The sequence below is a fragment of the Varroa destructor genome, unplaced genomic scaffold (assembly GCF_002443255.2).
Source record: "Varroa destructor unplaced genomic scaffold, Vdes_3.0 BEIS01000002.1, whole genome shotgun sequence".
Lineage (NCBI taxonomy): Eukaryota > Metazoa > Arthropoda > Arachnida > Mesostigmata > Varroidae > Varroa > Varroa destructor.
Genome location: NW_019211455.1, coordinates 36,446,224 through 36,467,280, shown reverse-complemented (window position 1 = coordinate 36,467,280; position 21,057 = coordinate 36,446,224). Strand labels below are relative to the sequence as shown.

Genomic DNA, 21,057 nt, shown 5'->3' with positions numbered 1-21,057 from the left:
TGCTTGACACAGTTCCGTTTTTCTATAGTACTACGGCGGTGTCAAAGATAACGGGAACTGAAATAAGCGATAAATATTGTTCTGAGCGTTCAAGCTCTTCTAAATGGGCTTTTGATCTCATCTAATGGTAGACACGCTTTGCAATTTTTCCCATCATCTGCATGATCAATAAAAAAATAATGCGTTTACATTTGTTCAGATTGAAAGACATGGTGTTATTCAACGAAAGGAGTTCTTGTGAGGCTGATATCATTGAAAAATGCTCATATGATATCCAACAAACAAAAGTATGAACGTCGCACGAATAAATCAGAGGTGATCTGCATAGAATTTTCTGAAGAGCTTGCCTATGCATCGCAGATATCAAGAATTTGCTGGCAACTTTTATTGCTTAGCATTATTATACTCATAGATTGTATGTGGTGTAAGCTGCTTGCACCTTTATATTTACAAATAAGTTTATATAGCATTTAGCTAGATGATTGCGCAGTACACGTTTATGCGGTTTAATGTCGTGTGGGATTGATGTAAATCTGCATAGGTCAGTATAATAATACATATTACGATGTGAACCCCAAACGCAATCAGGCGAGGTGGGAAAACTAAAAGTCCAAAAAGGATGAGGTGAACTTACGACAGCGCTGTAAGGATAGTGCATGGCCAGGCTGACTTTCTCGTATGATATGAGTATTTTATGAAAGGAGGGCTGAAGTCTCTGAAGCTCCCACCATTTAGGCGCCTATTCTTTAGTGCGGAGTGTAAGAGCTACGGCAAATTTCAACAGTCTACGTCTATTTATTTGGGTATTCTTGCCGTTGTTTGCTACTGTAAAAGTCACTATACGTCAGCTTTGGTATCGACTGTTGGCCACTGGCATTAATTTCACGCCATAGTAAGATTATATGTCACCGATAGTATTAGACTGCACGTGCAACCTGGCCGCAAAATGACACCACTGAGAGAGTCCAACTAGGGTGTTCTGTGACTTCGCCACCTTATAGAGTTCTGATTGTAGAGGTAAAAATTTGTGGAGAGAACATCGGTCGTTGGTCGTTTTATAAGATTAATTTGCAGCCGATGTTTCGTGTCATAGGAGAGCGGACTCTCCTTATCATCAAACATCTTGCTACTATGCGATTACAAAATCGTTATTGGAATTATTTGGAGTTAAGCTCTAAATATGTGTATCATAGACGAATGTATCACTGAAGACAGATTCATGTGAATGGGGATCATTCTAGACCTGGGTGTAAAGAATAGTGTTTTTTACCATAATAATAATAATACTAATGATAATACAACCAACAAAGCGATCCCTCCAACGAGCCCTTCAAATACCCCAGAATCCTTCAATATTATTAATAAGTTATTTCACAACTCTAGTGTTAGTTATTCCGCCTTCCTACTTCTCGTTATTAACAATAATTACTACTAGGAACTCTCTCTCTCTCTTTCTCGCTCTATATACATATATCGGCTTGCTTAAAGAGGAAACTTAATATCCAACATATCTCGAATGCACGCTAAAAACAAGAAAAGCCCCGATGCCCCAACATGGCTCTGTCCTTGTTTAATTAATGAATCAACGCTAAACTGCTGAATAACGCCTAATAATCTATGAGAGAAATATAGACTATTCTTGTTCTTACAATAATGCTGGATTTACAAATCTCAGCTAGCAAGCAAGCATTAGCAGCACTTTGAGACATATTATTGGCAATATAACCGCGACTTACCCTCACTTTTTGTATACAAGAGAAGAGCAGTAATCTTGTTGTTATGCGCAATTCTCCTATAAAATTCACTTTAATTAATAAGCTATAAAATTAACAAAAGTTAAAATTAAATTACATAGCATACTTCGTTAACGGTGAAAACGCCGTTCGATTCGGTACAAACTTGCTGTTGGCTTTATCATAGGATGTGACTAGTTAAATGTGATGACTAGTTAAATAAAAATGCTTTATATTAATAATAAAAGCACTTACTTTTTATACGTTTTAAAGCAATTATCGTGTTAGCTATTTCTTTGGGGATATTATATATATATATATACGTTCAAAAAGATAAGCATACGAGTAGTGGTACTCATGATTTTTGCATGTAATGGGATAAAATTGAAAAATCAAAAAAATTAACTAACTTATTAAGTGCACAAAGTTCCGTAAATGCGCATAGAGCTTTTTGTTTTTACGGAATTACGATTTCACCGATATGGTAATGCTGCTTTAATACATGAAAACGTCCGATGAATGACTGGCCATATTTCCCTTTGGCTGCAAGTGTAAAAACTCCTCTTAAGGATCTCATAACTAAACCACTAAGACTCGTTTCCTGCAGTTTCATGATACTCACAAATAATGAGTCTCTGCAAAAAATATAAGGTAGGCATTTTTACCATTACGCAAAAAATGGGCGCATGTTCAAGTATTCAGGTATCTATGTTGCACCACACTTTTTTATTCTTGATACAGATTATTAAACAAACATTAGCATATAATGCCGTAAATACGACCTCTTTCCCTTTAATATCAAACTACAACAGAAGTATTTACACCTATTCTAATGTATTATTGTTCTCTGGTTGCTTTTTGGCCACAAATGATTTTTCAAGTCTATCCTACAATGATTAACATTCTATTATAAATCCATTAAAGTATATAACCTATTTAGGTAATTATATCTGTGGCCATTCACAGCGATTACCAGATTTCCTAAAACGTTAATGATACATTTTCTTCTTTATTCGAGACGCCACTGCTGCCGGCTTGTCGTTACAACCATCCCACATTACTGTACATTTAAAGGCGGCTCGTCTGCTTGTTGACCTTTTCTACGGGTTTATATTTTACTGACGTATCTTGCTCATTCATTTTAAGTTCTTCTTGTATTCTTTCCATTGCGCGAAAAACTTTGGACTGCAGATACAACGTGCCACCTTTTGACCTGTCATTTACTTCAAAAAGGTGCTTGTAGTTTTTTTCAACCTCGACTGGGTCCATCTTCGATCCAACGTTAAGAATCTGCAGCGCCTCCTCAAGGGTCATACCTGCCTTGGCATTAGCGGCTGCACGTTCAGGCCGGTTGTGGCCCATCCTTGCAGCTGCCTGTTGGCTTGCGTTAATTTCTTGTCGAACGGCTCTAGCAAAGGCCCGTCCAACAGCCTGCGCTCCCAGGGCTATGATCTGCGCAAGGTACTTGGCCATCCGCTCGCCTCCTTGGCCAAAATTGGTCTTCCAAGAAACAACAAGAACAATGCCTTGTCCGTTTGTCTATTTGTACTACAGGAGTAACTAGCGTCTCTAACACGAATTAGAAGACAACACTACATCATCAAGTCCACCGGATGGAGCAGCGCGCTTTTGCAACCGAAAATCGAACAGTTCATACACGCAAAAGAATAACGGCGGATGAACGCATTCGGTAGATAAATAAACAGCGAGCAACGGGCGGTTGAGCCTGAAGATGGATCCGCAATAAATTTCTTCTTTTAGCAATTACTAACATATTTGATACCCACAAATTTCTTTGAAGTTATTGTCGTCAGGAGGCCTAATTTAGGCCAGATTCTTATATCTAAGCATACATTTCCATCTTAAACTCTTGTAGCTTGAAGATTAAAGAACACAAAATTTCTATGACCCACATACCAGATTTTAGCACTTCGCCAAATTGATGGCTTGAAATCGGGTAAGCTGCAGTACCTTAAAATATTACTGAAAGAGTTTCCAAAGCGATTTAATATGTCTTGGGCATGTTGAACAAAGTATGTGTATTTATAATTGACTCATTGAAACATCCAAACCATGACTATTTCATTAACTCATTAAAATATTGAATACCAGATTTATAATCATCAAATTAGGATAAGAAATCTTTTAGCTAACATGCATTTTAATATGACTCTATATTTAGCAGTTCCCGCGATTTGCTTTACTTTGTTTAAAACCACTTTACTCGAAAAGTTTCAAGTAGCAGATAGCACCAACAGTAGATCTAGATCACAGTATACAATAATTGTTAATTCGTCAAATCAATTTAACTTACTATGTTGCAAAAAAATTATAGAGAAATAGTTCTATAAAAAGATTTCCTCTTCTTAACGATGTTTTGAAGTTTTCTGTTTCGCTCGGCTTTTTGTTAATTACTAAGACTGCACTAGGCAGGATCTGGCATCTGCTCATGTAAGACTCGCTAGTTACCGATAAATGAAAACTAGCAACCATGTACTGGCATCACAAATTTATGTCTATTTGTTAATATCATAATTCACGCATCAATTGAAAATGAAGATATATCATATCCGCTATTTGGCATCGGTCATTTCGTCCTGAATCTTCTGGTGAACATATATATATGCCTATATTATACCACTATAATGAGCGATTATGCACAGCTATATGAGTCCTTTGTAGCAAAGTCTAGATAAAAACTGCAACACAATAATCAAACCCATCGCCATATCAGAGTCTGTGCTGTTTCTACATGCCGTATGCTGCATCACAGTACATATTACTTGCATGTGTTTTTGTTTCCATTAAACTTACCTAGGTACCATATATACATATATCTATAGATACCAATCTGAATCTAAACAACTAAAAAATAGCGTAACTAACATCAACAACCGTTTAGATTTTCAATGAAGCTTCTAAAAATAAAGAAATAATAATATGTGGTAACTTCTTAATTGAGCAGTCCGTTGAGTTTATCCAAGCAAATTTCAATGAGAACACGATCTTCCTGGTTGAGATTACTCCTTTTTTCTATGCCGTAAACTACCCTACAAAGTTCTCTCACGGAAGATGTGTTTTGCAACTCAGGTCCAGCGCTCTTAACGTCAGAATTCTTTATTTCGATGCCCTTTCTTTCATATTTGAAGTATTCATTTTGTAGAGGCTCTATTCTGTTCACATATCCCTCCTCAATGATACTGAGTATTTCGGCCCACTCATCTTGTCGTAGATTCCCTTGAAACAGCTTGACCAGTTCGTCTGTTATTTGCTTTGTGGGTTGAACCACAAGACGTAAATCGTCGACATCTCTAAAAAAACTAAAGAAACCAGCTAGGCCAAATAATTTGCCTATTTTCAGGCCCGACTTGAGTACTCTTTCGCCGACCCCTCTGAGAGCCGACCGCAACCGAGTATCCTCAATGTCCTTAAACGATTTTCTTGGAAGATAAGAGAAAACAATGCAAATAGCAATTATTAAACAATCATTGTTGATATTTCCTTCCAGGATAGTAGAGTAATGGTTAAGAACAGCTGTTAGCTCTGCAGTACTCAGCGCTTCAAGATGAGGCGCAAGATTGGCTGAAACAAACGAGAAAAGAAGAGCCGATGCTGTATTGCAAGGGTAAATGGATACGAGCAGTCGCGCACACTCAGATGAATCTGTTTTGCGGATTATAGCCCCTGTAGTGCATTGACTGAGAAAAGCCCGAACATGATCACATTTTTGTCGATTATCATTAGATAAGTCAGTCATATCCAAAAGCTCGGGTTCCTGAAAAATAGGCCCGTATATACTGAACGTGTCCGGCCGCATAACAGAAAGCACCCTGAGAACGTCCCTAGTAAATAACTGCTTACAGAAATCTTCTCCCATAGCAGCTTCGAGAACATCGTCTTCTATCTGGAAATAGTCTAACCGCAAAACTCCAAAGCAGAAGGCGTTTACTGCGTGATCAAATACATTTCTATTACTCAGAAAGAGGAACATATGCTTGGTTATTAAGTGAGTTGAATTCAGAAGTAACCTCAGTAGCTCTTGTATGCGATCAAATGAGAGTTCCCCATCGTTCTCGAGTATATCGCAGGCTAGTAATATGCTACCTAGAGTGGATGCATGTTGGATGTGAAAATTTTTTCTAGCGATTAACCATATATCGACTTCAGCTAATTCTTTAGCCAGCGGGTGATCTGATATTTGCGTAAGTCGCAATTTTGATGCCAAATCTACTATAGAATCGTCCTCCGCCTTGTGGTTCATAAAATTCGCTATTTGTATCAATTTCTTAACATAGAAACTAATTGCTTTAGGTGGAACCGAACTGCATTCTACCGAAGCGTCCAAGATATCTGCCACATACTTGACGAGATGACTGCACATCAACTCAGCCTGGCTAGACTTACTTAATGGCGGCAGATGTTTGACAAATAAAAGCATCTGATTGTAGATCTTTATAAGACCAACGTGTCGTTTCATGCCACTGCGAGCCTCGCTTTTGCATAGTTTAATAAGTAGGTCGCAGATATCACTAAACAAGTCGGGGTCCACGCCCGAGAATGATCCCTCAATTAGCTTTCTAAGCCCAAGAATTCCCTCCATAATACTTTGATTTAACTTTTCAAGGCAACTGGACGTGCCGTTTTGCTGAATTTCATTGTATAGGGTCGATGTAGTCTGGAGCAGTCGAATAAAACCTGAAGCGGAGTTAAAACAAAAAAAAATTATTAGAATCTTAATAAGATATCTAGATAAGCATTTGCGTATTTTTCAGTATTTTCGAAAATACGAGATAGAGAAAAACGTACACAGATTTTTTGCTTACGAGCTCCTGATCATATGCATGATGATCCATGCATGTGATCATCCTGATGCACATGCATGGATCTAGGATTTATATAGATATATATATATAATGTCCTTAAGCTGATGAGGAAGTACTATTTAGAGCAGACACACCTAAAGGAAAATTTCTTTAGAAAATTAAAAAAAATAGACTAATAGTAGATATTCGTTGTACAAATAATCGGTACGATCGGAAACCACGCGGTTGCCGTATCGTTCGATGAGACGACCGAACACCTTCATCAGTTAATCTGTTGGGTTTTACTGTCGTTAATAAGCTCTGGATCAGGAAGCTGGTCCTCAGCTCGAGGCGTAGAGTGTCCAAGTTACCTCACGTGCCTCTATGCTTAGCAGGCAAATACGTTACAGTGCCTTATCACGGGGAAGAGCTCTGTTGACGAACTGTCTGAGCTAGTTTACTTACTCGAACATGCTTTCTGCTGGCTACTTTCACTTGGTTAGGCCATATAGTATTTGTCTGTATAATCTTACGGACACACGTGTCGGCATAGGATAGAATGCCTGATGGCGATACCGGAGGCAAAACTCGACATAGAGGACACTTATATATAGAATTCAGCTATGACCCAAGCGTCCCGAACAACCTGGTCGCTTGATAATACTAACTTTTGATCTACTAAATCTACTGATTTCTATTGTAGGTACCTGTAGAAAGCCTCATGCAAAGAGCACTGTAAGTATACCAAATTATTTTGGGGGCCATCAGACAAAACCCATGGTAGAAGGAAACTGTAACTCAGAGCATTAATAGTCATTATAGCCGGATGAAAAATAGTTATTGTAGCTAGATTAAACAATGGCGTTTATTACATTTAGTTAACATGACATTTTAACTTGCCTTTAATTGCAAGCATCCTTGTCTGAACCGTTGCTCCGTTGACAACTCCGAAAGCCGCCAATGAACATTTTATAAGTTCCCGAAGCATATCGATACCGTCAGTTTGTTCAATTAGGTCGTCCGTGGACTTAACGCTGTTAACGATAATTGTCGATATTGCCTGGATTCCCGATGCTAGTGAATCTAGTATCTCGACATTGATTTTTTCAAGCGTCATACAACGTTCTTGCAGCGCCAAAAAATCATCTACAAGACTCCGGCTATTTCCCGCCGAAGATCCACCAGAACCGTGAAACATCTGTAACAAAAAAAGATATTTCTACTGTAAAATAATGTTTGAAATAAATCCTAGGATATTTTTGTTGAACTAAATCAATTTGTCACAATGTTATTTAAAATAAACAAAAAGAGAAACCACAAAGTAGGATGCACAAAAGCTATGTTACCCGTCATGTGTTTGACTACATGCTTTATACCAGTACATAGATCACAGTATGCGAATGAGTGACTGAATATTCATTAATGCAGAGGTGTTTAGGGAAAAACCAAAAGTGAAGGCAGGGCTAAAGGGCAAGCAGGATCAATATGCAATGTAGTCCACTTTTGACTACCCAGAAACCATTAGGTTGCCTCAAATTGATTTCTATCATAAACAAAATGCAGTAGACACGTATTTAGTTAAATAATCGTTGCTAAAATATATACATTACTCTAGCATTTGGAAGTTCAAAGTGCTTCTAATGGTAATCACAGTTAAGAGAAGTGATTCCTGGCGTATTATACATAATAACAATGCAGAAGGTCATCATCGTTGAATTTCTTCATTAATTTGGCCCACCCTCAACTGTTTCCTGTGCATGATAGTCAAGGAGTCGACATGTAATCTAAACATCGAATGAGTTCATCCTCTCAGACACAGCATGAGACCGAATGTTTACAGCCACTCCCTAGAAGAAGGCGGTTAAATCATTTGACTCAAATGCCTTCTACAGAACTATCAAATATTGAAGTATCAGATCTCGTTAAAAGCATACAAAGTGCTCCCAAACAAACTAGATTAGCTCAGTTCACCCGTAAAGCCCCCGGTACAGGAACGTGCTCAGAGCCAAGGTGCGCTTTTAGAGAATACGTCCACCAAAAAGTATCACCCTCATCTGATCAAAATCACTGTACAGAATTCAGAGGTATCAGCGGTAGTTCACAAAGAAAAGAGTAAACACATCAGAAAGAAACACCTACAAAAACTCACGACGGCTTGCATTTCAAAAGTGGTGGAAGAATACAATGAAGACGAGCACTGCTGGCTACTCCCTTTTCAACAGGAGGAACTTTGCGCAGAATAAGTTTTTTCTCGTGTGGCGCCGGTTCAGACTTGTGCTAGTTATCTACCTATAGGTACACGCTTTCTTGTAAAACCATATATCTATTTATATAGAATCGATTTTCCCGCTATTGTAAAAGAAGCATTAATTTATAGGCATTATAACGCTTATTTCTCATAAACTAGAGTCTGTCAACCATTCAGTTTGTAGCACATTTATTGCATTTTTTACTATTGCAAACAGCAGTAAAAGAGAAATCAACTTAACCACTAATATCTCAAATTTTCTTTCTGTGTATAATCTGTATCAGCCCTTCACAATATTTAGCGCCCCGGATAGCATTTCCAGCGCCGCAATTCAAAGCGATAGCCGTAGTTGAAGGGGAATTCAAAACGATTCAACTGGCAGACTACAGAGGGAAGTATGTGATGCTGTTTTTCTATCCATTAGACTTTACCCTTGTGTGTACACTACTGAGGTTTTGGCCTTTTCCGAAGTAGCTGATGAGAGATTGAGTGTGAGGTTATTGTTTACTCGTGTGGCTCTCAGTTTTGCCATCTAGCTTTTACGAACACACTCAAAAAGAGGATGGCCATTTCAGAATTTAACTTTAATGCTCGTGACTTAACTACAACAAGCAAAGGACAGCATTTATATACATAGAAACTATTGAAGGATTCTACAGTACAGACCATGCATAGACATTTGATTGATATCCCTGCACTAAACTTAACCGCAATATAAATGTATAGCAGGTCGAATTGTTAAGCACTCTAGCTTAAGTGTAACACTGATGCAAGCTAATCTAAATATCTATTTAGATTTCTTAGTATCACTCTTAGGTTTATATCTATAAACCTAAGAGTGATACTAAGAAAGACTAGCTAAAAAATAGGGTGAAATCCTTAAGTTAGATTTTAGAGCTCATTACAGCGACCGAAGTTCCTAAAAGTAATTTTGTTATTAAAGAGCAGTAGTGATATAAACCTGTGATTAGATTATTATGTCATAGAAAATCTCTTCTTGGAGATCTGTACTAAAGTATGAAAAAAGCACATAACGGCTAAGAAAGAAATTTTGGATACTTTTAAAGGCTATCATAATTAAATAAAATAGCTCCGTTTTGCATCGCTATCTCAATTATAAGGCGGCTTCTGAAAAATATAAAGTACTCTCTTTGTCTCTCCTGCGGTAAACGAGGATCACCCAAATGTACGTCTTCGAGACCCATGTTGGATCAATTTTTTTTCTACTCTTTCTCTAAATCTTTATCTATGTTTTTGAACATTTGTTTGTTGATTTGCTTTAGGGAAACTCTTGAAGAGAAACTGCATATACAGTTCTAACGTATATTTTTACATTTAAACGATGAGCAAATAATGATGCTATTTTAGAGGATTTCAACGGGCGCTTCATCCTGACAAAATTCTAATGTTGATAAAGACTAATTTCTGTTTATCGTATCCCCAATCATATTTTGAAGAAAGAGCTATAAATAACAAGAACGCTTGCTAAAGTTATATGGTAACGGTAGGCTTTATTCCGAACAAACGAGATTACTAAAATAATTATATAGATCACTGTGCTAGTGTTTTGGTATTGAAGGCTACGGCCCAATTTTAAGAAAGCAAAGCTTGTTTAAGGCAGACTGGCAGCCATTGACATCCCACTAGTAGCAGATATTACTAAAGACATCGCACATAAATACGGTACATTCAAAGATGACGACAGTATCGCATTTCGGGGTCTTTTCATCATCGACCAAAGACAAAGGTTGCGCCAGAAAGCAATTAATGATTTACCTGTCGAAAGATCTATAGAGGAGACTATTCTGGTGCAGGCATTTCAATTCACCGATGCTCATGGTGAAGGTAATTTGAATTTGAACAAATTGAAATCTTTGAGTATATGATAGTACAATATTTTGTAAAAGGAAAATAAATCAAACTGAATTTGCCATATCTCCTATCCAATTAGACCTCATAAAGTGGTTTCGACAACACATCAAAAACGGGCCTAGACTGCACATGTATCAGTTCGATTCTGCGGGCATATCCTTTTGTTAGTATAAACTATTACCTGCCAACAGGCTAGTAATAGTTTCCATTATTGGCACTCTGCAGGACTCATAGTATTACCGAAAACCTATTATAAAATAGGCTAGTAATTACGCTAGTATTCATACCAATTAGGGAGAAATGCTAATTTGACTTTTTCCGTTGTTTTCGCTTAAAAAAATAACTCAGTGTCATTTACTCGTACTGTTCAACCTGTTATTTGCAGTTGAAACATTGAGTGAGTACATTAAAATCCGAAATATGCAAACTGGCCAAGGAATCCTTAAGGCCCGTTGCTGCACGACGACACTTCCAGGCAGCTTTGCAGACATTAAACATTTAATCTAATGTGACACTATGACAAATAGCTAAAAAACTGCAGAACGACCTTTTTTTAGGGTTGTAACTCTGAACTATTTTCGGTTTCAGTTTGCCCAGCTGGGTGACGTCCTGGAAAGGACAGAATAAAGCTAGAGATAACAAATGAAACAGGAATTATTTGAAAAATATAGTGCTGAAAAGGAAGAAAGCTGCTGCACTGGCCGAAAATCCAGCCTAAGCCAGGCAGCAGGGCACATCTTCGATCAGCCAAGAGGAACAATTCAATACTGAGGACGAAAGTGAGGAAGCACAAGGAGCACAAGCGGCCAGCAACTCAACGAGCACACGGCATGACAATACGGCACAAACCGAAATGCTTGATGGCACACATGAGGGCCCAAAGAATTGCAATAGAAGCAACGCTACTGGGAAATTAGCGGCTACAGCACAGAAAAGCGAAACAAAGAGCAAACCACGAAACCATGTTGAAAACATGTTAAGAGTAGGAGTTATTATCTACATCTCTTTTAAGCCAGAAAAAATATTTCGTAAAATGTATATAAGTGCTCATACTAAATGGAGCACTGTACTTTAAGATATTCCGTTGAAAACGTTGCTTGTTCTCTCAAAATGATACGTTTTATCGACTAAAAAAGTTTTAATAATATTGGTTATTTATTTAGTGTATAGATTCATTACGTATTGTAATTCGGCATTTCAGCAAATTGCTTCACCAAGTAAAGTACTTCTTCTTGAAGAAGTTGCTGAGGAATCTGAATAACATATTTCGTGAGGAGTGAAAGTTACAACATCAAGCTCTGATGTGCCGAAGAATAGCAAACATATTCAGCACTTCATAGTTCTCAGTCGGCATACCTAACTACAGATGGCCACCACTAATTAAATAAAACAATATAAAAGCTAGAGAAAAAGTGTAAAGATCGGGCAACAGCACAAACATCTGCAAATGATTGACACTATACAACACCAGCCCAATGTACCTAAACCTAGAAGATAGCCCACAGTCGGTTCTCGGTATATGTACAATAATTATTGTCAATCATAGCCATGTAGCAGCGTTATATGCATTTCATTATAATGTCCTAGTATTACTTACTGTCCTAGTACTGCTTACTTGAGCCGAAGGCCTAAACAACCTATCTCCTAGTCCAAATAAGAGACCAGAAAAAGTTGGTCTCATAAATCGCGATGACGACACGTAGATGTTGCACAATAATTTATTGATACAAAAAATTATAAATTTAATTTTTCGGAACGATTTACATTTCCTATATACTGTCTTACTGTGGTATCTGTATCCATTCATAATACAGACACCGCACACATGATGCAAATCACTCTTGGTGCAGTACTGTGAACCACTTTTAAAGCTGATTGGCTGATTCGATAGCCTACATTCGCACTCATTGATTGACTCAGCTTAGGCAAAATAATAAAAAAAAACTGACTAACGTTGTACATTCGTGATACGAATTGGGCACCAAGGCTAAAGGCAGCGTACTGTAGTTTCACATGGAACATACTCCAAATATTTAACCACAAAAAATGCAAGTTTAAAGGATTATTACACTGTGCTATATTAAGTGATATTCAGTTTCATCTAAGGAATAGCTCTCTTTATTGGATCTAATAGGTGTATTCGAGATGCCTTTACGTAGCCGATTTCACTCCAGTGCGCACTCAACTATGATGGCTTTTACGTTAAGGCCAAAGTCCGTATAGAAGTTACTTGCCAGAATTCACTAAAGGCTCCTGGCATACCAACTACTTTTTGAAGAAGGTCACGTATAATTACAAAGTTTTGTCTATGTACACACATCTTGCCGAGTTTTAACCACAGTACATTTTTCTCGTTTAATATTCATAATTTATGGTTAACCGGTTAGAAATTACGTGTATCAATATCCCTCTTTTGAAATGATAACGAAAATTTGTACCAAATGGCGCTTACCTTAGAGTGAGGAATCAAATTCCTGCTACCGTGGAACTTTTCTAATCAAGAGTGATGTTTAGATCTTAATAAATTATTTAAGAATTTCAACGAAACTTTGAGTTTAAAAAATTATATAGAGTTACGAGAGTTTTCACTCGTATTCTTTCTTTCCACGCCTCTGCCAATCCCGCCATTTTTAAAGTTTCGCGGTCAAGCTCAAGCACTGGATTTTTCAAAAGATATTAACGATAAATGACCATAATTTTTTTGCAGGATGTCACTCCAAGGAAAATATCTCGTGGCTCAGATATTTAGCTTATAGTTAACATTACTTTCAAACATTTGTTAAGCTTAATTCATTCCAGCATATCCTCGCCGCTTCCCTCAACGCATGCGTTGGGACTGACGGCTCGTAACCTTGACGCAACTCGGCTGGCACATCATTTAATTGCCGGCTAGTACGCATCGAAGGCAGACGGCGTTAAGGAAATCCCTCCTTGCAAACCGGAAATTTTTCACTAGGTACGTATTATTCTTCATTTTTATGATTTTACGGCAGGTAAACCACACAGTCGAACGACTCTAAGATACTCGTTTTTGGTTAGAGCTTTCCGTGACTCCAATGTTTTTCTCAGCTGTTAAAGTAAATCTAAGCAGGTGATACGAAGATTAGCTTGCTGTCTGCAATATCCTCTTAGCAAACCAAGCCGCGGAAACTAACATTTAATGGATTTACAGTGACATAAAATGGAAAATCTGCTGAACTGCCAAAACAATCCCCTCTACCTACCTACAGAAACACATGATCTTAGGGTAAATAATTTCCTTAAATGGTAGATGAGACAAAGTAGCAAAGATGCAAAAGTTAACGGGGAAACCAATGAATTAATTTATCGCTTGTCGCCGTCATTGTTGTCGGTCATTGTGGCGTTGCGAGTTGACGAAGCATGACGGAGTCAACACTATCGTTTGAAAACCACTTAGGAGCTACAGAGATCCGCAGAGCCGCAGTTGCGCATTTAGCTAAATCTAATCAATGTATAGGATAACAGATCATAAACACGTGCTCTGAATTCGGTGATTTAGTGTGTTTCTAATGGCTTCTGAATTAATTTATTGCTTGTCACCGTCATTATGGCGTTGCTAGTTGACGAAGCATGACGAAGTCGACACTATCGTTTGAAAACCAGTTAGCAGCTACATAGAGCCGCAGTTGCACATTCAGCTAAATCTAATCAATGTATATGATAATAGATCATAAACACGTGCTTTGAATTGGTGGTTTAGTGTGTTTCTAATGGCATCTATACAACTTAGAAGTTGATACTCCGTTCTTATATCATAGTCTAGACCATTCTGCGATCTAGTAGAACTCTAATCAATGAACATATCGTATTAAACAAATTTTCACAGAATATCTTCCGACTTACGATGACAAAATTCAGTTCACAGATTCGTGTTTGTTTCTTTGTCATTTTGTTAAAACATTTATTGAATATTATCTTAGGTAAGCTTCTTGTCGTCGCTGAGAAATTAGCGTAGGAGGTAATGATAAGTCAGACCTCCTCAGAGGCTCTCAAACATGTTTCTGCTAAACGAAGTCAACCGTTCAAAACGAAAAATTGTCCCGATAATTGATGACAAATTGCCCCTGCATGTGGGGGATGTTTTTTCTTATTACCAATAATAGGCCATGTGAAGAAATTTTTGGCGTCGATATGGGCTTTTGTCGCGCAAAACCCGCGCCAGTTTCGTTTTGATTTTATGCTATCGATGAGCTCGTTACTCGGCTCAAAAAATGTATACAGAATTGTGGCACAATTTGTTCGTTTGGTTTTATTAGTATGCTTGTAGTGAATTCGGATAATTTGAGCTACAAGAGTATCCGAAAGATAACACGAACTGCTGAAGAAGAAAGTTAAGCGGTTGTACCCGAAAAATGATAGACTTGTCCACTAATTCTTCATATTGTATCACCACTAATTTAGCGGGGTGATCATCATCATCATCAACAATATTTTCAATAAAAAAAATCTGTGGCTACCTTTCATACGATGAAACTCTCCAAATAGGGATTGCGAAGCACTGTTCTTAACTAATTTACCGCTTATTATAGTTAACTGTCTCCCTTATTACTCCATTATAAAAATTAATCATTATCGTACAACGTTGAAAATTTAGTCAGATTACCTTACTTTTTGTACTTGTGGTTTTAATATACATTGCGTTATAAGCTTGCTGCTCACACAACCCGTCACAAAAATGAGTGGTTAGTATTTTTACAGCGGGCGATGGCTTTTGGGTGACGTGTATGTTTTTGACTGTTCCGACGGCTAAAGAAATTCATAAATTTTGTCCTCGCTGTTTAACTGTCTTTACCGTTTAAGAGCGACACTTTAGGATCATTAATTAGTCAATTAGTGGTAGAAAATAGCGCAGGTCGATAATGATCGATGTCTTGTCTATATTTAGGTCATTGGCTATCTCTTTACGAGAGTTTCCCAATGACTACCTCGAGTTTACCGTCGAGCTGTGAGTAAGTCTTGAGCACACAACTGGCGCAATGACATATGTAGAAACTAAGCGTAACATTTTACATTTAGTTCCTTTGGGATGCTGGAAATGATAGGGATAAAGGGATAAATATAGGTTGGTTGTTGAACACTAAAGTTGGTTTTATTTGTTAAGTTTACTATATTTGTGCAAAGTTGCTTAAAAAAACAATAAAATAATTCTTCACAAATATTTAATTGTTGCATCATTAAGGCAATTGTTTATTAGGGAGACTAAAGATGATAATAACTGAATGAAACTTGCAATTACAACTCGCCTCTAAAGAGCGCTTCAACTGCTAGAAAGCAAAGCCATCATTTCGAAAGTCCATCGGTAAATGAATCCATGTTATCGGAATATATATCGAAGGCTCTGAGCCGTGACTTTGATGTCTCAGCGGTCGAAAGAGTGACGAAGCCAATATGTGTGCTACACTAGGGCGCAGAAATGTTACGTAGGGGAAGTTGTTTAGGTAGAATACTATAAAAAATGTATCAAAGAACATTAACCATTATTATCGATACTCGACACTACGATATCGAGGCAATTTCTTATTTGTTTGCAAAAATTGGACTCAAATGTCAATCAAATGTCTTGCTAATGCTTATTGTTTTGAGTACACTATTCTAAAATTGGACTCAAATGTCAATCAAATGTCTTGCTAATGCTTATTGTTTTGAGTACACTATTCTAAACACGATATAAATCGTTCTTCTTACTGGATTAGTGCTAGCATTCGCATTATGGTGATGGCTATCAGTGGCACCAGTGATTAGCGGAAGCTGTACGTAATGTTGTATTCCCATGAGGCACTGCCTGGAATACGGTCATGTTTGACAATCATTCTAATGACACCAACTGATTCTCCCGTGTTTGTGGTTGAGTCTGTAAAAGCGCTTGCGGTTACAGTGTAGTTTTTATCTGAATGAGTCATAGATCAGTATTGATAACCATTTACATGTTTGCATGGGGTATAGAAACATCTTGTCTCTCACATGTTAATATAATTCTAGAGTTTGGCGACCCTGTTTAAAAAAACAGGTTTCTGCTTTGGACATGTGAAGTGCCTGTTTGTTCGCGGTTCAGATCTGGGTATTGATGACTCTAGCCTTGAGAAAAACTCACTTTAAAATAAATGAACGGAAGTGATGCGAACAGAGTCAGAATAAACCGTAAGCGTATCTTAAGGATGAGTAAGAATAAGTGTCAAATAATTATTAATAATCTATAAATTATATATGCTGATAAAATATCTCGTAGCGTTTCTTGGTTTTCTCGACTAAAAAGAGACTGTTACAAACTCATGATGATCCATCATGGCCAGTGCAGGTGCCGTCCAGTATGTTACCTAGTAGCTACAATTATGAACCTATCAAGCAAGCTACGTAGAAATTTTGTAGAATTAATAAAATTCTACAAAATTTCTACCTTTAATAAAAAGGTATCTCCTCAGCTGTACTTTGTAGGATGTCTGCGTGTGGTTTTTCTGTGTGAAACTGCATTGCTTCCTAATGACGGAACGTATCACGACATTGTCCGTAGAGAAGTATTTTCAATTTGTTGCGAAAGAGAAGGCACTTAGAAGTGCGGTGAAATGACTATTTACCATCATATGTAAGAATTTTCAAGCTATTAAGTACAGTTCAGATATCGATTTGATCTCCTCAGTTCATGGAGGATCTTAGGTGATTCGAGACGTAGCGCAGCGACTATTGCTACTCTTATCTGTTCGATGACAGCCGCGTTGTCGTGGCTACAAAGAATTTTGAATTGCAGTTCAATGACCTTCGGACAATAGCGACTATACATATCACAAAGATCTCACGAAAAGCAACGGATAGAATCGTACCAGAAAAGCAATCGCAAAGACAAATTGCTAACTCGGTTAGTTTAGTGAAACGTATCAGAGGGTTGCAAAGCTCGGGAGTCACTGTTATCCATAAAGATGCTTCCATAAAGACGTTGTATGTATCGAACTGAGTCTTTTTAGCTATTGTGACCAGGCGAAAAACTTTGCAATTGTTTAGAATGCCCAAAACAATTCCTTCTGGCTCTGTTAGATGAATCGCATTTTAAGATTTTGGTTAGTAACAAGTCTTTAAATGTTTAGGCAAATCTCGTACAATCCCTGCAGAACAAACATCCAAGTCAAATAGTGGTGCGATTTCCGTTCGTGGTGCAGAAGCCGTGCATTTAGTCAAATGATTATACAGTGATGTAAGTAAGAAAAATGCTGTCCTAGATACGAGGATGGTTACCGAATAAGGTTTTGTATGAGACATACCTTTCCATATGTCAAAGGGTCTCTGAGCTGCTTATCGCTAATGAAACTGAGGTTCTGCCATAATTTGAAAATGCGCTCGACTTGGATTTTATCAATAACGTGTGAGATTCAGCAGTTTATAGTACTACTACTGTGGGCTCAAAACCCATGCGTGACGGAGATAATGCGACAATGCATACGAAGCATGCCCAAACAAATTGCAGCAGTGATCATAGCCAGATGTGGAAGAACGAATACAAGCCTTAGCAGGTGGTTTGCAGATCGAAAATGCTTTCGTAGCGACAGTGTCGTCGAGTGTTAATATTAAAAAGCAGACGAGGGACCATCTTCAATCAAATTTCTGGTGGCCTTATTTGAATGACTAATAGCTGTAGATTCTGCACAATTTTTGATTGGAGTTGGATACTATAAATGTGTTACATAGTTTAGTCATCCTCAGAGCTGTGTCACAAAATACTGCGCATACAGAATTTTGTTAATTAAAGATATTAAAATCTTTTTATCGTTATACGCATCCGTTTACAGATATATAGAGATGGCGCCGAAAATCGCTCATCCCGCTCCTGACTTTAAGGGCGTCGCAGTCGTCGACGGAAAATTTAAAACAATTCAACTCTCTGACTATGTAGGAAAATACGTGGTGTTGTTCTTCTACCCACTGGACTTCACTTTCGTTTGCCCAACCGAAATAGTTGCTTTCTCTGAAGCTGCAGCACGCTTCGAGGTATTTGACTTTTTGTGCCATCATTCTGACGCATATCGTAGTAGAGTGGCACAAATGAAAAAAATTGTAGAGACATTAGGTTTATAAGTGCACACTATCTTCCAACAATTTTCAGGAAATCGACTGCCAGGTGATAGGTTGCTCCACTGATTCGCACTTCTCTCACCTGGCGTGGATCAACACTCCTCGCAATGAAGGTAAAATTATTATTATTAGCGGAATGTGCTGTAATATTATTTTAAATCATATTTTATGGCGAATTGATCAAGTGGTTCGCCGGAAGCCCAATTCTTAATGGTTGTATTAAGTCAGCTAGGCATTTCTGCTTCATTACATGTTACTTAGAGCCATCTAGCGTAAGCATTTGTCTCTGGTTTTACTATATTTGTGCTAGGTTACGCTACCTTATGTGTTTTACTACATCTGTGCGAAGTTACGCTACCTCATTAATTTGAGATGGTAGCTAATTTTCAGCTTATTCTAGTATTCAGCGACCGTTCGATTATTCATTTAATTTTGTGACACTTTTTCCATGTACTATAAATAGTATCTGACAGTCACGTGACGTAAACTACGCTAATTCCATGTTTCAAATACATTTCGCAGGCGGTTTAGGTAGCATGAACATTCCGCTACTGGCCGATAAAAGCATGGAGATTGCGAAAGCATACGATGTTCTCAAAGACAACGATGGCATTACGTTCCGTGGATTGTACATCATAGACGGGAAAGGAATATTGCGTCAAATCACCGTGAACGATCTCCCGGTGGGCCGCGCCGTTGAGGAAGTACTGCGGCTGGTTCAAGCTTTCCAGCTCACCGATAAGCATGGAGAGGGTAAGGCCCACGATAAGATTCGACAACAACCAGATAAGGAGATGATAGCCGATGATACCTATGATGACAGTGCCCGTCGGCAATCAGCTCTGAAGAGACCTCACAGTCCACAAACCCTCGGTCAGCACCACCCCGACTCCAAAATACCTCGAGTATGAATCCTCCCCTCTCCCTTCCCGATCAACCCACCATAACGTGTCCTTCAGTAATGACAAAACGTCCATGGTGCATGACCTCTGAACTGACGAAGCTAGAATATTAATAAAACCAAATAGGGGAAACGTGGCAACAGCATGATGGCCTTATCTGAAGACGAACTCTTCAGCTGGTCTAGCATAATTTTATAACAGACTTAGTCGTGTTCTGGTCAATGAAGAGTTGTCGTAAGAATTGACCAAATATTGATGAGACATTAGTTGCAAAAAGCTGGATAAAAATAACTTAACGAGCTAATAATGTTAGGTGCTTTATCAATTCAAAAGAAACCTTAAGGAGGCAAGTACATTTAACAAAATCGCTGACCTGTGTATATTTTGTTTCAGTGTGTCCTGCCAACTGGAGACCAGGATCTGCAACGATGAAGCCAGATACCGAAGGCAGTAAGGCTTACTTTGCCAGTCAGGCTTAAAACACAAACAGAAAAATTGGTTCGCTTTACCAGGTTCTTGTTCTATGTAGATCGAGCATATACTACCAACCTATAATGATTGAATGTGCACTTGATTTATCCATTTATTATAATATCACAAAAGATTTCAATAAAGCAACCAAGGAATCTTATAGAATGTTTTACGGACAAATGCTTTTTTACCGCATCGCTCCTCAATGATAGGGGACGTTCTCCCCGTATTTACCGATCAAAATATTTTCTCTTTTCCTTCTGTGATTTCGCTTCCTAGACGTAGGCCGTCATATATTGCACTACAAAAGAACATTTCTAAATACCGTGATTTTTGGAGGCGCTAGTAATATTCTATTGAAATAGTTTCTGCTTGATTTTAATGAGCAAATACTCTCATCGAATGCTCCACGTACATTTGCAGGCTTAATCTTTTTAACAAATATCAAAATTAAAAATATTGCCGATAAATTTCGTTATTTCGATATATATATATATATATATATATATATATATATATATATATAGCAAAATTATCGAACGGATCTGAACCCCCTGAACACATGTACGGATAAAACAGGTGACGATGGCAATATCTATTTTTAGAAAACTGAAATATTAATTCCATGCAAAATACGTTGCTGCTTAGGTTTAATAGAACTTTCGTGTATATTATCACTGGGGTTCATTAGTGTTTTTACGCTTTTCTCCTAGGATTAATTAAGAATTAAGCGTAACACAAGTACATAAAGATAATGCCTTAGTCGTGAGAATCATATTATGATTTCTGGTTTGCATAAATTTAAAATTTTGTTAAGTGATGAATGACTGGCATTGAAAGCAACGACCCGCTGAAACAATGTAATATTACCTAAATCAGCCCCCTAGTAAAATTGAGTCTTATTTCTAGTTACAAAGGTATACATGTTAAAATTAATGTGGGAACTTTTG

The 21,057-nt window shown here is 37.8% G+C and overlaps 3 protein-coding genes across 8 annotated transcripts; 1 reads left to right on the top strand and 2 right to left on the bottom strand.

Annotated features, from left to right (window-relative positions):
• Positions 1 to 2,422: 2,422 nt before the first annotated feature.
• LOC111243654 (mitochondrial import inner membrane translocase subunit TIM16-like) lies at positions 2,423 to 3,410 on the bottom strand. The gene has a single exon (XM_022789516.2). The coding sequence runs from the start codon at positions 3,204 to 3,206 to the stop codon at positions 2,802 to 2,804; it is 405 nt and encodes a 134-aa protein (XP_022645251.1). The 5' UTR covers positions 3,207 to 3,410; the 3' UTR covers positions 2,423 to 2,801.
• Positions 3,411 to 4,227: 817 nt separating this feature from the next.
• On the bottom strand, positions 4,228 to 13,321 carry LOC111244872 (uncharacterized). 5 transcript variants are annotated; one of them, XM_022792384.2, is made up of 3 exons: positions 13,108 to 13,321; positions 7,436 to 7,733; positions 4,228 to 6,428 (listed from the first exon to the last, which is right to left on the bottom strand). In XM_022792384.2, exons 2-3 carry the CDS (start codon positions 7,731 to 7,733, stop codon positions 4,687 to 4,689), a joined length of 2,040 nt encoding a protein of 679 aa, XP_022648119.1. In that variant the 5' UTR covers positions 13,108 to 13,321; the 3' UTR covers positions 4,228 to 4,686. The 5 variants fall into 5 exon arrangements, with proteins under 5 accessions (XP_022648119.1, XP_086834820.1, XP_086834817.1 ...); XM_086978694.1 differs by lacking the exon at positions 13,108 to 13,321 and adding an exon at positions 12,890 to 13,038; XM_086978691.1 differs by lacking the exon at positions 13,108 to 13,321 and adding an exon at positions 12,609 to 12,692.
• A 136-nt stretch (positions 13,322 to 13,457) lies between these two features.
• Positions 13,458 to 20,272, top strand: LOC111244875 (peroxiredoxin-1-like). Of its 2 annotated transcripts, none has more exons than XM_086978695.1 (5): positions 13,458 to 13,611; positions 18,452 to 18,650; positions 18,766 to 18,847; positions 19,257 to 19,607; positions 20,030 to 20,272. In XM_086978695.1, the coding sequence occupies exons 2-5, from the start codon at positions 18,462 to 18,464 to the stop codon at positions 20,113 to 20,115; spliced, it is 708 nt and encodes a 235-aa protein (XP_086834821.1). In that variant the 5' UTR covers positions 13,458 to 13,611; positions 18,452 to 18,461; the 3' UTR covers positions 20,116 to 20,272. The 2 variants fall into 2 exon arrangements, with proteins under 2 accessions (XP_086834821.1, XP_022648127.1); XM_022792392.2 differs by having other exon boundaries at positions 13,461 to 13,611; positions 19,257 to 19,487.
• Positions 20,273 to 21,057: the final 785 nt, after the last annotated feature.